Genomic DNA, 16,906 nt, shown 5'->3' with positions numbered 1-16,906 from the left:
TACATAACTCATCCTGAAGACAAATGGACAGGACTTTTGCTTTATTTGTCATTATTTGACTAGGAAATAAAGGAACAAATATTCTTGCCCTACTGAGTACTATTCCCTTCAGTAATGTCAATAATTCAGAGCTGGTTCCAAAAACTCCTTGGGGTTTTTTACCCGTGACCTGAACATTTTTTTTTAATTTTTTATTTATTTATGATAGTCACAGAGAGAGAGAAGCAGAGACACAGGCAGAGGGAGAAGCAGGCTCCATGCACCGGGAGCCCGATGTGGGATTCAATCCTGGGTCTCCAGGATCGCGCCCTGAGCCAAAGGCAGGCGCCAAACCGCTGCACCACCCAGAGAGCCCTGACCTGAACATTATTAACTACCACCTGCCTGATATACACGGTAATACACCATGGGCAGAGTAATTATAACTGTGAAGAAGAAAAGTAACAGTTGTCAAAAGATCCTACTCCCGCCAAGATAAACTGGTAACATTTTAGTAGATTTCTTTCTGGTTGCTTCTCTCACTCTACCTGTTTTATAGTTAATAATGTGTGATCTTGGGGCGTCTTTGTGGCTCAATTGGCTGGGCATCTGCCTTCAGCTTAGGTCATAATCCCAGTGTCCTGGGATCCAGCTCCACCTGGGGTTCTCTGCTCAGCTGGGAACCTGCTTCTCCCTCTCCTTCTGCCCCTCCCCCCTGCTCGTGCACGCGCCCAGGCTCTCTCAAATAAATAAATAAATAAAATCTTTAAAAAAATAATGTGTGATCTTAAGCTTTCTTTCCCCAGTGTTCTCTTTTCTGGTGGTTTCATTGTTGCATTATCATTTGTAAGCGACAATTTAGCCCTGATCTCTAAGCATCAAATTTCTCCAGTCCCCATCCCAAACTTGCTCCACTGCAAACATTTTGGTAAGTAGCCACCACACCATTTATGCCAGATGCTTACTTAGTCATCCATACTGACTTCTGATGCCTTAATTCCATCCCAGCCCTTTCCCATCTGATCCATTAGCAAATTCTGTCTACACTATCTGCCACATACGCCTAACAATTGTTCCTTCCTCCCTATCTCCACTGCCACCACCGCAATTCAAGTCCCTCTCCTCTCCAGGTCTGTTGGCACAGCCCCAGGGGTACCCCTGCTTTCACACTTAACCCTTTGCAGTCTTTTAATGGGTTCGAAGATTCTATCTACCTCCTTGGCTCCCTCTCTTTATTCTCCTGAAATTCCTGTCACCCTGGATCTCTTTCTGTCTCTTGATATGTGCACACTCTTTTCTCCACTTTCTGCTTAATGCTCTCTCTCTCCTTGAAAAGCTTTCCCATGGCTAGTTTTTCTCCATTCAGATCTGATGTGACGTCTAAAATCAAACTAAGTCTCCCATACATTGTCCACCCAAGCACCTAGTTTACTTCCTCTGTAGCACTAATTACAACACATATTGTTTTGTTATTTGTATTAAAATATTTTCGTAAGTTTTTAAATTAGAAAAATTTTAAATTTTTGTAATCCCTCCAACACGAGTAGATTGGCACAGATAAAATACACAATGCCCAGTTAAATCTGAATTAAACGAGAACTTTTTTTGTATATCATTTTGGGGCATAGAGTGAAACAATTTATCTGAAATTCAAACGTAACCGGGCGTTCTATATTTTATTTGCCAAATTTGGTAGTTTTACCTTCGAAGTGCGTGCCTTGTCCTTGTCTCACTTGTTCTGCGTTGCATCCTTACAGCCAAGCCCAGATCCTGCCTTTGATTTGTAGGTGTTCAGTAATTGTTCTATATGAAGTAACTATCTGTACTCCCCCCCCCCAAGTCATATTCACTCACCAGAATTTTCCCCATTCAGTAAAAATTCTTGTTGAGGATATTTGGGAAGATGTATTTTATTATCGAAACTTCTTTGTTTCCCCTTTATGCAAAATTAGCATAGTTAGGACTCTGTACCTTCATCACATTGTTTTGAGCATTAAATGAGTTCATGAGTGTAAAGTTCAGCACCGTGTCTGGCCCCCTAGACTGTGCAATAAATTTCAGTTCGGTATTAAATGCAGCCCGTGAACCATTCTAGCGGAAAGCAAAAACGCGGGTTTGTGGAGCACGGGTGGGGGCTGGGGAATCGGTTAGAAACGGGCGCCGGCCAGAACGCGGAGGGCCTGGGGAAAGGGGAGGAGCAAGGAGTGAGTGACAGAGAGGACGGCCAATGGGAGGCTGGGAACCGCTCCCCCTCCCTTTGCGTTTCAAATTCTAAGCTCGGTTTCCATCCGGGTCCTTCAGCCTCGTTCCCGGGCAGTATAAAGTTTGCTGTCTCCTTTGTTCGCCCTCGTTGCGCAGTAGTGCTAGCGGCTTCCCTCTTCCGCTCTCAGAGCCGGAGGCTCTCACTCGTGCTGAGCTGCTGCGAAGCCCCTGCCGGCGAGCTCATAGGAGCTTGGAACGGTCGTCACCCCTCCGGTACGTGTTACTCTTTCCTTCACCCGTTTCTCGTACCTTCTTGCCACGTTACAACTTGGGATTATCTCCCTGGAGATGGGGGTGGCGGGCGCCATTTTAAGAGCCTAAAGGTGCCGACCTATTTCGTTAAAGCCGAGCATGTCCGGGAAAAACAGACGTGGGAGCGCCGTTCCGTTCGGTGCCTCTCGAGAAAGTTTGGCTGTCCGCCTGCGGGGTTGGTGCCGGAGGTCGGGGCTGGAACAGGGCGAGGGCAGACCGCCGCGGTACCTGCATTGGGATGGCGCTGGCGCTACGGATGGGCACGTGCGCTTTTACGCGGGTCCTTGTTCATTGGCGGCCTGGAAAGGAAGCCCTTTGAATTTTCCCAGCCACTGCTGATGGCAAAAGTTACTCCCCTGACCGGTGTGGGTTTTTCTGGGTTCAATCCAAGTGTCGCCATTTTGTGTTTTCCACGCGGTTTTTAATGACGGGTTTTAATTGGATTCTGCTGCAGTCATGGAGTGTTGAGTGATACGATGCGCGCTTCCACCTTCCGTTATTATGAAACGAGACTGAGACCTTTTTTTTTTTTTTTCTTTTCTTTTAAACCTTTTCGGCGGGGCAGGGGCTGGTAAAGAAAAGGAGGTATAACTTGGCGCAAACTTTAAATTTCTCTTACTAGGGAATCCTATTGAGAAAAGGCAAAGGTCTTGGAAGAGGACTTGCCTCTGGTCTGTGACCTTGAATGAGGCGATACACTTTTTAAAAACCATTAGGGTAATTGGAATGTGATAATTGAATCTTTAAAAGGAAACACACCTAGGATTAAACTAAAATGGCTTTTTCAAATGCTGAGTGGCTGTTGCTTTATTAAAATTGCCGAGGTGGATTAAGGATGAAGGCATTAGCCAAGTTGGCCCTTTTTAACTAGTTTAGTGTAAACTGCTGTATCCGTAAACTACTTAAATTGGTTTCCTGCTGAGGCTTAGAAAACGAATGATGATTTTAGTAAAACAAGAAAGATGTACCAGTAAATAGGTGTGTCCTGTGAACTTGAACTTTTTATAGGGAGGTAATACTATTCTTTTTCAACAGACTCTCACCAGGGGGAAAAATGGTTGAAGCAGATCGCCCAGGAAAGCTTTTCATTGGTGGCCTCAATACGGAAACAAATGAAAAAGCCCTTGAAGCAGTATTTGGCAAATATGGACGAATAGTGGAAGGTGAGTTATCTGAAACTATATAGGGAGCTGTTAGAATTAAAAATGTAAGCTGTGATGTATTTAATTGCGTTGATTGTCTGAAATGATACATTATTTTGTCCTCTAAGAAGTTCTGAGCTTACGTTTTGTAGGTGCACTTGTCTTACCTAATTCGAACTACAGTAACACCTAGTTTAAAAAAAAAAAACCTGTTTTTTTTTTTTTTAGTTCTATTGATGAAAGATCGTGAAACCAACAAATCAAGAGGATTTGCTTTTGTCACCTTTGAGAGCCCAGCAGACGCTAAGGATGCAGCCAGAGACATGAATGGAAAGGTGAGATTGCACTATGAAAGTTTCTTAATGAATTAACTTAATACTGTTATTGAAGTTTGGTCTAGGGTAGGTCTTGAGTTGTGTTTGAATGTATGCCTTTCCAGAACCCTCTAATTTTCGCCTTTTGTAGTTTCAAATTTTGGGAAGTTGTGGATTATACTCTTTTAAGTGTTTTCAAATCAGAAAATTATCTGATTGTTATCTGGAATCCATAAAATGAGTTGACAACTTGGCTTTTCGTCGGTTATCACATTTGGTAACAAGTTGACTGTCTGGCTGTTTAAACTTTATTGACCAGCAGTGTGATAGTCACCTTATGTTGGGGTTCAACTGACCAGTATTGTTCTAAGATACTTGCCCCCCCCCAAAAAAAAACTTTCAATGGAAAAGTGACCATATATTTTTATCACTTTTTTCAGATTAGTTGATGAGCTAAATTTACCTAAAAACTTGAATTTGGAGGGCACATTGGTGGCACAATGCATAGTGAATATATCTGCGAGATTTCTTTAAATACTAATGCAATTAACCAATTTTATGTTTAGTCCTTAGATGGAAAAGCCATCAAGGTAGAACAAGCCACAAAACCATCATTTGAAAGTGGTAGACGTGGACCACCTCCACCTCCAAGAAGCAGAGGCCCTCCAAGAGGTCTTAGAGGCGGAAGAGGAGGAAGTGGAGGAACCAGGGGACCTCCTTCACGTGGAGGGCACATGGGTAATGACTTGGGTCTACTTCAGGCTTGTAGAATTTATGAATTGCAAACCACACCGATCTGCATTGGTTATGTCCTGGTACAAATTCTCCAGCTTTTGATATTGAGCACACCTACTCCTTTATCATTTACCTAAGTCAAATTAGTGTTTAAAAAAAATGGACCAGAGCCTGGCTGACAACTTAATCACAGGTCATGAGTTTGAGTCCCACACTGGGATTACTTAAATATTAAAAACTAAAACCATAGAAAACCAACTTATATGGGTAGTTTGTGAAAGAAGTTTGCAGAAAACTTCTCAGAACACATATTTTAAGTGTATAAGAATTAAACCATTTTTTTGAAGGAGCTTAGACTACTCTTAGTTTTGTTAGTCTATATAGACTCCCTTGGACAAGTGCAAATTAAAGCAAGATTTCCCAACTAAACAAAATGGTCATTGATACAGCAAAGGAAACTTTTATGACTTTCATTGATGTGAGAATTAACATGTTTTTCTTTTCTTTTTCAATGCAGATGATGGTGGCTATTCCATGAATTTTAACATGAGTTCTTCCAGGGGACCACTTCCAGTAAAAAGAGGACCACCACCACGAAGTGGTGGTCCTCCTCCTAAAAGATCTGCCCCTTCAGGACCAGTTCGCAGCAGCAGTGGAATGGGAGGAAGAGGTAAGTGCTAGATTTATTGAATAATATGTTCTACCACCATAACAGAAAAGATTGATTAGTGAATTTTAAAAAATGATGCTTTAAAATTAAAAACCTAATTAAATATTAAGTATAAAAATGTTAATGAAACGGACTCATGGACTTGAGGTGTGATTTAGGTACATAAAGTTACAAGCACTGAAAAGAATTGAGTTGTGAATAGGAAATTTTAAAGAAACTTCCTGATTTAGTTGTGCTGTCCTATTTGAATCTTTGCCCTCAGTGCCTGAATGTAAATTCATATTTTAGCTTTCCATTTTTGGATATATTTTTTAAATGGTTAATTTTTTTTACCTTAAGCTCCTGTGTCACGTGGAAGAGATAGTTATGGAGGCCCACCTCGAAGGGAACCCCTGCCCTCTCGTAGAGATGTGTATTTGTCCCCAAGAGATGATGGATATTCTACTAAAGACAGGTAACAGACAAGTGTAGTAGTAGATAATTGAGGTTGAAAGGAGAACTTGTCAAAAGCGTGAACCAAGTTATTTTTTGTTTTTGTAGCTATTCAAGCAGAGATTACCCAAGTTCTCGTGATACAAGAGATTATGCACCACCACCAAGAGATTATACTTACCGTGATTATGGTCATTCCAGTTCACGTGATGACTACCCATCAAGAGGCTATAGGTAAAGTAATAATTGTTGCCTGCCACAGCTGGCTGTAAAAGATAAAATTGCTCTGAAAATTGCCCTGTGACTTAACAAGTTTTTCTCTTTAGTGATAGAGATGGCTATGGTCGTGATCGTGACTATTCAGATCATCCAAGTGGAGGTTCCTACAGAGATTCATATGAGAGTTATGGTAAGATACTGATTGAGGGTCTTTGAATATCACCAGCTTGAGTTTTTAGGTTCATGAGCCACTTTATTAGGCTGTGTGGTGCTTGCTTTTTAAGGGATATTTGCTTGCTTTTAAGGGGTAACGTTATCAGCTGGGCTTTTCCTAGTTTCGTGAGGGGCTTTTGTTTTTTTCTAAGTTTTTTTTTTGAGGCTGTTTGCTTGCTTTGGAGGGGATTTTGCTTGCTTAAATTGGCAGCCTTATGTGTTTTCCCCCAACAGTGAAAATACAATTTAAAAATTTTATTAACAAGATCAAATGTTTACCATTGCAATATGAAGGAAAGTCTACAGTTCAAAATTGCAACTTATCACTGGAAAGTGTCTGAGTGTCTACTATAAAATAACAAGCTGTCTGGAATATCCTCTTGAAATACACACCGTCTTCAATCTTTTCAAACAAACATTAAAACCCATCCAATTTCCGTATCTCAGCAGATGAGCAAATCCCTGTTAATGGCCAGCAATGGCAGAGTTTAAAACCTCCCAGTTAAAGTAAACGTTTAATACAAGAATTCTGTAAATTCAGATTTAAATGTTGTATATATACAATTTATAGTGTTGCCATATTACCTGACCATTGACCCTGCAGGTAACTCACGTAGTGCTCCACCTACACGAGGGCCCCCGCCATCTTATGGTGGAAGCAGTCGCTATGATGATTACAGCAGCTCACGTGACGGATATGGTGGAAGTCGAGACAGTTACTCAAGCAGCCGAAGTGATCTCTACTCAAGTGGTCGTGATCGGGTTGGCAGACAAGAAAGAGGGCTTCCCCCTTCTATGGAAAGGGGGTACCCTCCTCCACGTGATTCCTACAGCAGTTCAAGCCGCGGAGCACCAAGAGGTGGTGGCCGTGGAGGAAGCCGATCTGATAGAGGGGGAGGCAGAAGCAGATATTAAAAACAAAACAAAACTTTGGACCAAAATCCCCGTTCAAAGAAAACAAACAAAAAAGTGGAACCTTTTCTGTCATAACTACCCAAGGACTACTAAAAGGAAAAATTGTGTTATCTTTTTTAAATTTCTTGTTAAGTTCCCCTTCCATAATTTTTATGTTCTTGTGAGGGAAAAAAGTAAAACCTGTTTAATCTTATTTGACTTTATGACATTGCTTTCAATAAGCAAATGTTAAATGTGTTAAGACTTGACTTGTGTACTAGTGTTGTAATTTTTCAAGTTAAAAGTGTCCCTAAAGGCCACTTCCTATATCTGATTTTTCCCAGTAAATGAGGCAAAGCAATTCTAAGACCTTCCACAAACATCTAGCCTTCTAAAATGGAGAGGTGAATCCTTCTGCCTATACAAACAAGCTAGCTATTAGAGGGTGGTCGGGGTATGCTACTCTTAGGATTTCAGAGTGTCTTCAAACTGAAATCTCAATGTTCTCAGTAATGAAAAACCTGAGATCAGATGCTTATGTAAGGAAAGTGCTATTCACCCAGTAAATCCAAAAAAAGCAAATGGATAATGCTGGCCATATTTTGCCTTTCTGACATTTCCTTGGGAATCTACAAGAACCTCCCCTATCCCCTCCCCCAATAAGACCATTTAAGTGTGTGTTAAGCAACTACAGAATACTAAATAAAAAGTTTGGCCAAAACCAACCATGAAGCTGCAAACGGTGCTTGCTCTTACTGTTTCAAATTTTTGCAACTCTGTAGTGTCTCACTTTTAAGGAACAGCTTGATTGCAAAGGAGAAAATAGATAAGCAATGAAGTTATCTCCAACTTCTCAAAGGCTTATGACTTCTAAAAAGTGAATCTATCAGCATTCCACATCAGATTTAAAGCATCAAATGCCTGTGAAACAGCAAAGATGGTAAGCAAAGCAAACTAGTTTTTCCGTCTAAGTCGAGATTGAACACTTACCTTCCTCATAGTACAGTGAGACATACTGTACCTCATGGCAATGGAAATGCTTTCTAGATTAAAAAAAACTTTGGAAAAGCAAAGTGTTCGATAGCATATTAGAAGTCCTCCAAATTCAACACATGGATTTTTTTTTTTAAAGCATGTATGACACTTAAAGGCCTTAATAATAACAGCTGTTGTTTACCAATAGCGATCTGGGGCTTGGGAGGGGGTGTCTTTTTTTTTTTTTTAAGTATTTTTGATGAAGACCTTTAAACATGCTTCATATGTTTTAACATTTTTCAAAATAGCCTTTTAGTCAATTTAGGAAATGGCTTAAGTTTGGGGTCCCACTCTGCCCCTGTAAGCCATTGCAAACTTGACATTTAGTTGGATGCCTGACTTGTTTTTAGTTCTATGAAACTACACTGTATGGAGAAAATCTATTGCAAGTGGTCTTTAAAAAGCAAAACCTGAGGCAGCATGACCCAGGTCCAGCCATGAAGTTGAAAAAGATGCTCTTGAATATAGTAAACTTGAAGACCTCCAACTAAAATCCTTACACTGCACTTATTCCTTCAAATAAGTTTTGTCCGTTCAACTTATGGATTTAACATGGCAGTGCACCATTGGAACAGAATGAGAATCCATAAGCCATGCGACTTAAACCATTTTAAGCCATTCCAGTCCATCCCAAGCCAGTGAATCTTCCACCACTTTGAGAATTAGTAGAACATGAAATAACGTTAAGCTGCAAGTCTGAACTTGCCTTTTCTTTCTGGAAAAGAGCAGTTGTAGGCAAGTTTTGAAGAATTTCCTTTAAGGGAGATAACTAGTTACCTATTTAATTTTTACAGGTTGAGGATTTTGGTCATTATGGTTGGAGTGCTGATTTATTCACACTAGATAAAGCTGGCAGCAAGAGAAATCAAATGCTAAGGTAAGTTTCAAAAGCGGTGGCCTTTATAGGTGTAAGTAATAATAGCTTTAATAGCTTTTCCATTTTGCATATCTGATACTTGTAAATTTCTCTGAAGGGGTATAGTCTTGTGGATTAGGATAAAATTAGGTGCTCTAATGTGTAACACTTGGTGGTTAACTTATCCATTAGAATGTAGGGCAAGGTTATCTTAAACAGGTATGTTTCTATTAGCGGCTCAGTCAGAATATTAGCATTTTTTTCTATATTAAGGTGTACTTTCCAACTGAGTTATTTATCCTGTAACTGGAAGTTTGTACCTCTTAATCCCCTTTATTAGCTATTTTTGAATGTATAAAGCTTGTTTAATACAGTCCCCATAAGCAGAGATTGATTGGAGCTGTACAGTTTGTTTTGGTATGTGAACAAACTGCACTTGCATGAGGTTTCAACTTCGTGCATTTTATAAGAGGATACCCTTCTTATTAACGGTGCCTCTTCAGCCGCAGTACAAATTGACTAATGGGATAACAGATGCCACTGTTCTCAATTCCCACTTGGAGTAACGTCGTTGGCATGATGTAGTTACTCAGTATTACCCAAAGTGATGCAGGAATTGTAATGAGTGTTTTTGGTTGCATTTTAGAGCTTGTAATTTAAAGCGAATGTTTTGTTGCCGGTTAAAGCAACAAAAAAGTATATATTTAAAGAATGGGTGGGGAGGGGGAGTGATTTCCAGTATAAAACAATGTCTTGTGACCTGATCACATGCTTTTCATTTTACAGAGTTGTTGAAGCAGAAGAATGCTGATTGTCGATAAGGCACAACAGTTGCATAAGCAGTACTCATCAGAATTGGTTTGGTGCAGGCAATAGATTTTTGCCTTCGAGGGTTCCTGTGGATCTAAGGAGGGAAGGCATCAGTATTGGTTAGCACTTAACTAGGGAGTGGTAGTTACTTCAAAAAAGTAATTGACCAGATAAAGGGGAGCAGTTAAGGAAATTGGTAAGTGGAGGTAGTAAGTTCTTGTGATTCTTTATGTGGATTTTACAGCTTTGGCTTTCATTTTGTTAAAGTCCTAGGGGACAACTCTGCAATTCCTAATTATCACTGACTGTCAGAAAGTTGAAGTAGAAAAATGAAAGGCATGAGTGGTAACTCTTTATCCAGTAAACGGATTTTTCAGCAAGTGGAATATTTGTAGTTTACCCAGAAGTGGGGTTCAGTCATAAAAGAAGGGGAGGAGTAGTGTCTGGAACCTAAAGTAACTGGAAACATAGCTAAAATGACTGGAAACAAAATTGGGCCACTTGGCTTTTAAGTATTGTTTTATAAGCCTGCTATAACCCCACCACCTGTCTTGGAAGCAAACCAGTCATGTTGAAGACCGAGTTGAGTATATATAAAAAGCTAATGTTCTCAGAGGAACTGGATTTGAGTTGTTGCGTTAGAACGAAGTACGAAAACTTCTGAGATTTTTGTTTTCATAGTAAAATCCGTGCTTATCATGTTTAATCTTGGCAATTGTAGGAAATAGTCCAAAAACTGTAATAACCCTCATTGGACAGGCTCTTGTAATTGCAGATCATGATGAGGGTATTGACCAAATTTAAGTAGCTATTGCACTTACATAGCTGTCTTCCTCAATCCTCCAATAATGTAAACTAATTGGGATTGTGCTTCTGATGACTTTGGCTTTGGAGATTTTTAGATATCTTGAAAATAGTGTAGAACATAGAAATTAATCATAGTAAACATAAAATACTAAATTCGAATTAAGCATACCTAAACGACTATTCAGCTATTTGGCAAAGTTTACTGACCTAGCAGACTTACTCTCCCATTGGAAAAAGAAAGAATCCGTCTTCATTCTTCTGGCTTTATACTGGTTGTAAGACAGAATGATAAAATGTTTTGTTTAACTGGTAGTTGATTATAGAACGTAGATATTATAGATCACTTTTCTCTTTTTGGAATGTTTTGTATTTGAAACTTAATAAAACTTAACCTGCATTTTTTTGTGACCCCTGGGTTCTTTTTCTTTTTAGTTTTTGTAATAAGGACTTCAGACTTTTCAGTATGGTCTCCATATGTCCTCCTCCCCAAACTCTACTTCTCATGCAGTGAGGGCACTTTTGAGCAGTTGCCATAGAACAGTCATCGAGGTGGCCTGTTTTGTGACTAGGCCCCCTTTATTAGGGGAGAGAGCTTCAGGTGTAGATCTTGAGGTGATTGCCTTTAAGATCTTTATCCCTGCATAGGTGAATGGGAGCAAGGACCTCAAAGAACTAGAAATTGAAAGACCAAAGATGTACTCTGGTGCTTCTGCTTAACTCTTGGGGAAAAAAACAGTCCATTTTAGCTCAGTTTGGTAGGAAATCCCAATTTGGGCCTTTAGCAATTCTGTTTAAACCCAGCACCATATGATTAATTAATGTACTTTGTGTTGACAACTCTGCTTTTATTGACTGTTCTATGTACATCTGACTCCTGGTGTACTTGTTAAAACTAAAAATGTAGTGACTTGTCCTTTTTTCAAAGGAAGACACCCCATGGATTGGAGTGCAGGGCCTCAAAACAGTGGAGGCTCTGTTTCTGGGGGGTTTGAAGCGTGACTGAGTTTCATAGAATTGGAAGATGTGCAGAAAGGTGTATATTGTTGGCTATAAGGTCTTATTTTCCTAGGGTATGGGAGGTAAAGCTGAATTGGATTGTTTGGTGTATTAGGTTTGCTCTAAGTGCATCTAAACATCTGACAGGTTTAGATTAGTGACATGGGCCCAGATCGCTGGAGCAACCTCCATTTTTATGGGTCCTTGTTAGATGCATTAAATTCATCTGCACCTAAAACTTGTATTTGGCTTATTAAAAGCCAGTTGAAGAGAAGTCCTCACGTGGGAAAGTAAGGTCTGTTGAGCATTAGGATGAGAATAAAGCCCTGAGTATCGTCCTGTAAATAAACTTCTTAGCTCTGTACCAATTATTCTAGGAAAACCTGTGCTTCCCTAAAAACCTGCATCAATAATAAGCTCAATATTTACAGGTTTTGAAGATTAATGTGTTAATAAACCTTTGAAGTGTTCAAATAGGCATACCATGAAATTTGGCAAAACACAGAACATTGCTATCACCTAACCAGTTACCCTGTGACTCTTCCTAGACCGTTCTTGCCCTCCTTTCTCAAAGATTTAGACTAGTTTTGCCTAAATGCAATCAAAAGTGAAGCCTTGTATAAGGCTTTTTATTTTATCAGCAAAATGCTTCTGAGATTTTGCTGTGTGTGTATCTGTAGTTCCTTATTGCCAAGTGTCAGCTTGGTGCAGTTTACCTTTTGATGGAGACCTAGGCCTTTTCCAGTTGGCTATTGTTAAAGTTGCTAATTGAATGTTCTTATACACAAGTCTGTATACATATCAGATGAAAACACTTAGTGGAATTGCTGGATGTACAGGATCCTATGATAGATGCTTAGTTTCTTAGGGAGTTGCCTTTCCAAAGTTGTACCATTTTACTCCATGCCCATATCAGTATGTGGTACTTTTAAATGTAGCCATTCTGGTGGGTACGTTGTATCTCCTTGTGGTTTAAATTTGTGTCTCTGATAGGTGAGAAGCATTTGTATTTTAAAAAGATAAAACTTATTTTCAACGTAACGCATATAGATCTTGTTTGAGGAGTTAGGAAAGAGTTGTATAACCTATTCAAGAGGCATAATATTTCCCTCCAAAAAGTGCCTGCGTGCCCCTTACTAGTGTCTCTTCTCCCAGGCCCAGAGAAACATTGACCACAGGTTTCTGTTGTTGCAGGGTAGATTTGCATATTTTAGGACTTTATGAATTCAGTCTCACACCAACATACTTTTTGTGTTTAGCTACTGTCCGCATGATTTTGAGATTTAGCCATGTAGTTGTATTAGTTTCTTTTTGGTGCAGAGAATTCCAGTGTGTAGCTTACAGTATATATAGTTTATCTGTTCTGATAGCCACCTAGGCTTCTACTTTTGGGCTATTATGAATGTTAGGAATATTATACAAGTTTTGGGCATATAGTTCCATTTCTTTTGGATAAAATTTGGAGTAAAATTGATGAGGTACCTGAGTGGACTCTAATTTTTAAAGTGCTGAATAGTGTTACAAGAGTACCATTTTTATGCCCTCTTAGCAGGCAATTTATGGGTTTTCTGGTTGCTTTCCAACATTGGCTGCTGTTCTGTTTCATTTTACCCATTTTTGGTGGGTGGGTGGGGTGGTATCACATTGAGATTTTAATTTGTATTTCCCTGGTGACTAATGTTAAGCACTTTTTTAAAAATGAACTTCATTTTGGGGTGATTTTAAATTTATAGAAAAGCACAGATAGCATAGAGTTCCTATATATCTACACCTAGTTCACTCGAATTTTAATGTCTTACATAATTATGGTGTATTTGTCAAAACTAAGATTATCATTGGTATGTGTTTTATGAGTCTGGTAGTTATAACTTTGTTAGGTCTATAATCATTTGAATTTTTTTTGGTAAGAGTTGGAATTTTTTAAAAATAAGGATCTGTTCTAGTCTGTTGAAAAGATTGCTCTTCGTTGAATTACTATCTCCATGTCTTTGTAGGAACCAGGTATACCTACGTCCATTACTTTTTTTTTTTAATGTGTCTGATCTTGGTTATTGTAGCTCCATATTATGTTGTCTAAAAATACTAATTTTTAAAAGTTATTTTTTGTAGAGTTATTTTTTATTTAAAGATTTTATTTGTGAGAGAGACAGGCACAGGGAGGAGAAGCAAGCTCCATGCAAGGAGCCTAATGCGGAACCCGATCTTGGAACTCCAGAATCATGCCCTGAGCCAAAGGCATTACGCTCAACCCCTGAGGCGCCCACACCTCCCTCTGTGAAATGTTTTTACCTCAAAGTTATTGTTGATGAGTTTTTGTTTTACTTCAGACTCCATCTTCTATGTTTAGAGACTTTTTTAAGTGGAAATTGTGAGTTTATGCTCATGATTTTAAGAGTAGGAGATGAGCTCTGAGGGTTTTTCAACTCTGAAAAAGTTGGGGCTGTTTGGGGAACCCCTGGTGCCAGTGACTATGTTTTTCCTCTTGGGATAGTCCCATTTCCTCAAGGAAATCTTGGCCACATTCCTATCTTGAGGGTCTAGGGTGTATTTATTGGTTCAAGATGTCAGGCTGGGGTGTGTGTGTGTGTTTTGGGAGCTGATGGACCCGTGTGCTCTTACTACACGTATGCTGTCAACCCCAGTGGCTTCAGTGCTACCATCATGTAATCCACTTCCAGCTGGCTTGGCCTCGCTGTTTTTTTAAGAGTTTTATTTATTTATTCATGAGAGACAGAAGCAGAGACAGGCAGAGAGAGAGAGGGAGGCTCTATGCAGGGAGCCTGATGGGGGGGGGAGGGACTCAATCAGGACTCTAGGATCATGCCCTGGGCCGAAGGTAGATGCTGAGCCACCCAGGCATCCCAGCACCGCTGTTCTTAACATGGTAATGAGGTGAAGGATCTTTTCAGAGTAATGTTGGGGGAGGGGAAAGGAGACAAATTTCTTATCTAGCCTTTCATGGTGCTGTTCCTCTTCCATTTTAGTTTTAGATCGCTGTCTCCTGACCTCCATCTCTGCTCTAGACTCCCCTTCTCCAGTCTTTAGGTATTCTTCAGTTATATCTAGACTACCTTGAGTTTGAATTCAAGCTCCAGCATTACCAGTTGTGTAACCCTAGGCAGTTTACTTAACCTCACTTAACCTCTCCATATTCTCTCACCTGTCAAATGGGGAGAAGAGGATCTATTTCTTAGCATAGGATATCTCAGAACATGAGGATTAAATTGAGTTAATAGTGCCTGACACATGGTGAATGCTGTACAAGTAGTAGATTTCATCATCTGTCATCTTCAGGGCTGGAATTGGGGGAAGGAGCCCAATACCTTATGTTAGAATCTTGGGGAAGAATTAGAAATCCCTATTATAAGCCAAGGTTCTTTTTTTTTTTCCTGAGTCATAGTCCTTAGTTTTTTGGTACATTATGATTAATCTATACAGTGCCCTTCTCGTTTCACTTTCACATTTTATTCCCACTCCCATTTACCCCTCTCCAGTGGCAACCATTCTAGTGTATTTTATGTATATTGATGTTTTATATGCATGTATTTTTAATTTACTGAAATGCTGTGGTATTATGTTAAATGTCTTTGTTGTGACTTCTCATCAGCATCTTTTGAAGACTACAAGTATATAGGCCATTGTTTCTAAGTATAGTATTTAATGGTCAGCATTCCCGTATTTTGTCTATCCACTTCAGTTTGGTGTGGAAGCGATTTCTTTGTGGGTTGTAGTGTATACCTGGCCGGCTGCCTGGAGCATGCTGAGATTCGTCCCTAGTTATAGAACTCTCATGGCAGTCGGAGGTGGTTGTGCTGGATATTGAGGAGAATGGCATCCCCTTTCAAGGAGTGTGCCCCACATGAGGTTATCATAGGGTTTTTAAGCAGAGGAAGGCCTATTTGTAGACCTTGCAGGGTAGTCTGCATCAACTGGTATGGGAGGAGATTCAGAATGACTTGGACATTAAAGATTGTCAGTTTTATCTGGGTCCACAGAGGAGGTTCCACAGGGTCTCATTCCTTACCAATCCGTGCACTTTAATGTGAGCCTGAATTTGACTGTAATTCAGCACCCTGTACAGTGATTTTCAGGAATATCGGCTCTGTGACTACAAGACATAGGTTTTTTTTTTAAAGGTTTTATTCATTTATTCATGAGAGACCCAGAGAATCAGAGGGAGAAAGTCTCCCTGCAAGGAGCCCATTGTGGGACTTGATTGCAGACCCCAGGATCATGCCCTGAGCCAAAGGCTGACCCTCAACTGCTGAGCCACCCAGGCATCCCTACAAGACCTAAGTTTTTTTTTTTTTTTTGCCATGGAAGTTCTTTGATTCTCAGACTATGACTGGGAGCTGTCAGTTAATGGACTTGAGCTTGTAATTTTTTTCTTTGCAAGCATTCAGGTGAACTAAAAAAAAAAAAATCCACCCAACACCACAGTCTTTATGGTCATCTTACTAGTATAAGGGTTAAGTGTAGTAGGTATTTGGGCTCGTGAAGCATGCGTTTAAGTTAGCACTTCTTGATTCATTGTGATGCTCCTACATGCCATGGATTACTACCATTTGCAAGGAACTCAAGCACAAAGGCATGAACAAACTAATCCTCAAATTCTGTTTTTGTGGGGTCTATCTCCAGTTGTTACTCCAGGGTCTATTTCTAGGTCAATCTGGTGTTTGGGTCCAGTCAGAAGAGAAACCACCGTCATCAAACAGGGAAGGTTCGATAACAAAGTTTTAACATGGGTGGGGGAAATGAGGGATTACCGAGAGAACTCTGAAGAATAAAAGAATACCAGATATAATAGAATGACCGAAATCACTAAGGCAGAGATGGAGTACTCAGGAAGACACCCCTCCCCCCTACCAAGGACAGTGATAGACACACACCCCCCACCCCCCGCCACCGCCCCAGGGCTGAAACCTAGACCTGGTTGGAGAGCCACGGTTAGAGAAGTCACTGGTCCCCCTTCCCAACCTGCAGAATTTACTAGAACTATATTCTGGGGTACATGGAGAAGGTTGTTCTTTGGGAGGGTGGTCTCAGGTACTGGGCTAGAAAACAGCAGGAGGCCTTCTGGGGAAGATGCAGCACATTGCACCCTGTAGGAGCCAGGCACTAGACAGCCTCAGCACAGTAAGGGCCCAAGGCTGCAGGAGCCAGACCTGGAGGAGTTGCCCATGCCAGAGAAGCAGTCTGTAAAAAGCCTGCAAACGAGCCTACCTGAACCAGGAAGCAAAACCCTTTTGCTTCCTGTAGTGTTTAATGCCTTTTACTGACAAAACCTAAT

General features: G+C 40.3%; 1 protein-coding gene and 1 non-coding gene across 2 annotated transcripts; both read left to right on the top strand.

The window, feature by feature from the left end:
- Nucleotides 1-2,302: 2,302 nt before the first annotated feature.
- RBMX (RNA binding motif protein X-linked) lies at nt 2,303-7,837 on the top strand. The gene is made up of 9 exons (XM_041741447.1): nt 2,303-2,454; nt 3,529-3,656; nt 3,864-3,970; nt 4,516-4,687; nt 5,202-5,354; nt 5,694-5,808; nt 5,895-6,020; nt 6,113-6,195; nt 6,823-7,837. Exons 2-9 carry the CDS (start codon nt 3,548-3,550, stop codon nt 7,131-7,133), a joined length of 1,176 nt encoding a protein of 391 aa, XP_041597381.1. The 5' UTR covers nt 2,303-2,454; nt 3,529-3,547; the 3' UTR covers nt 7,134-7,837.
- On the top strand, nt 3,705-3,776 carry LOC121483712. The gene has a single exon (XR_005985822.1). It is a non-coding gene; the product is annotated as a small nucleolar RNA SNORD61 (small nucleolar RNA).
- Nucleotides 7,838-16,906: the final 9,069 nt, after the last annotated feature.

Source organism: Vulpes lagopus, chromosome X (assembly GCF_018345385.1).
Source record: "Vulpes lagopus strain Blue_001 chromosome X, ASM1834538v1, whole genome shotgun sequence".
Taxonomy (NCBI): domain Eukaryota; kingdom Metazoa; phylum Chordata; class Mammalia; order Carnivora; family Canidae; genus Vulpes; species Vulpes lagopus.
The sequence above is the reverse complement of the archived record's forward strand: the minus strand, read 5'-3'. Positions and strand labels throughout refer to the sequence as shown.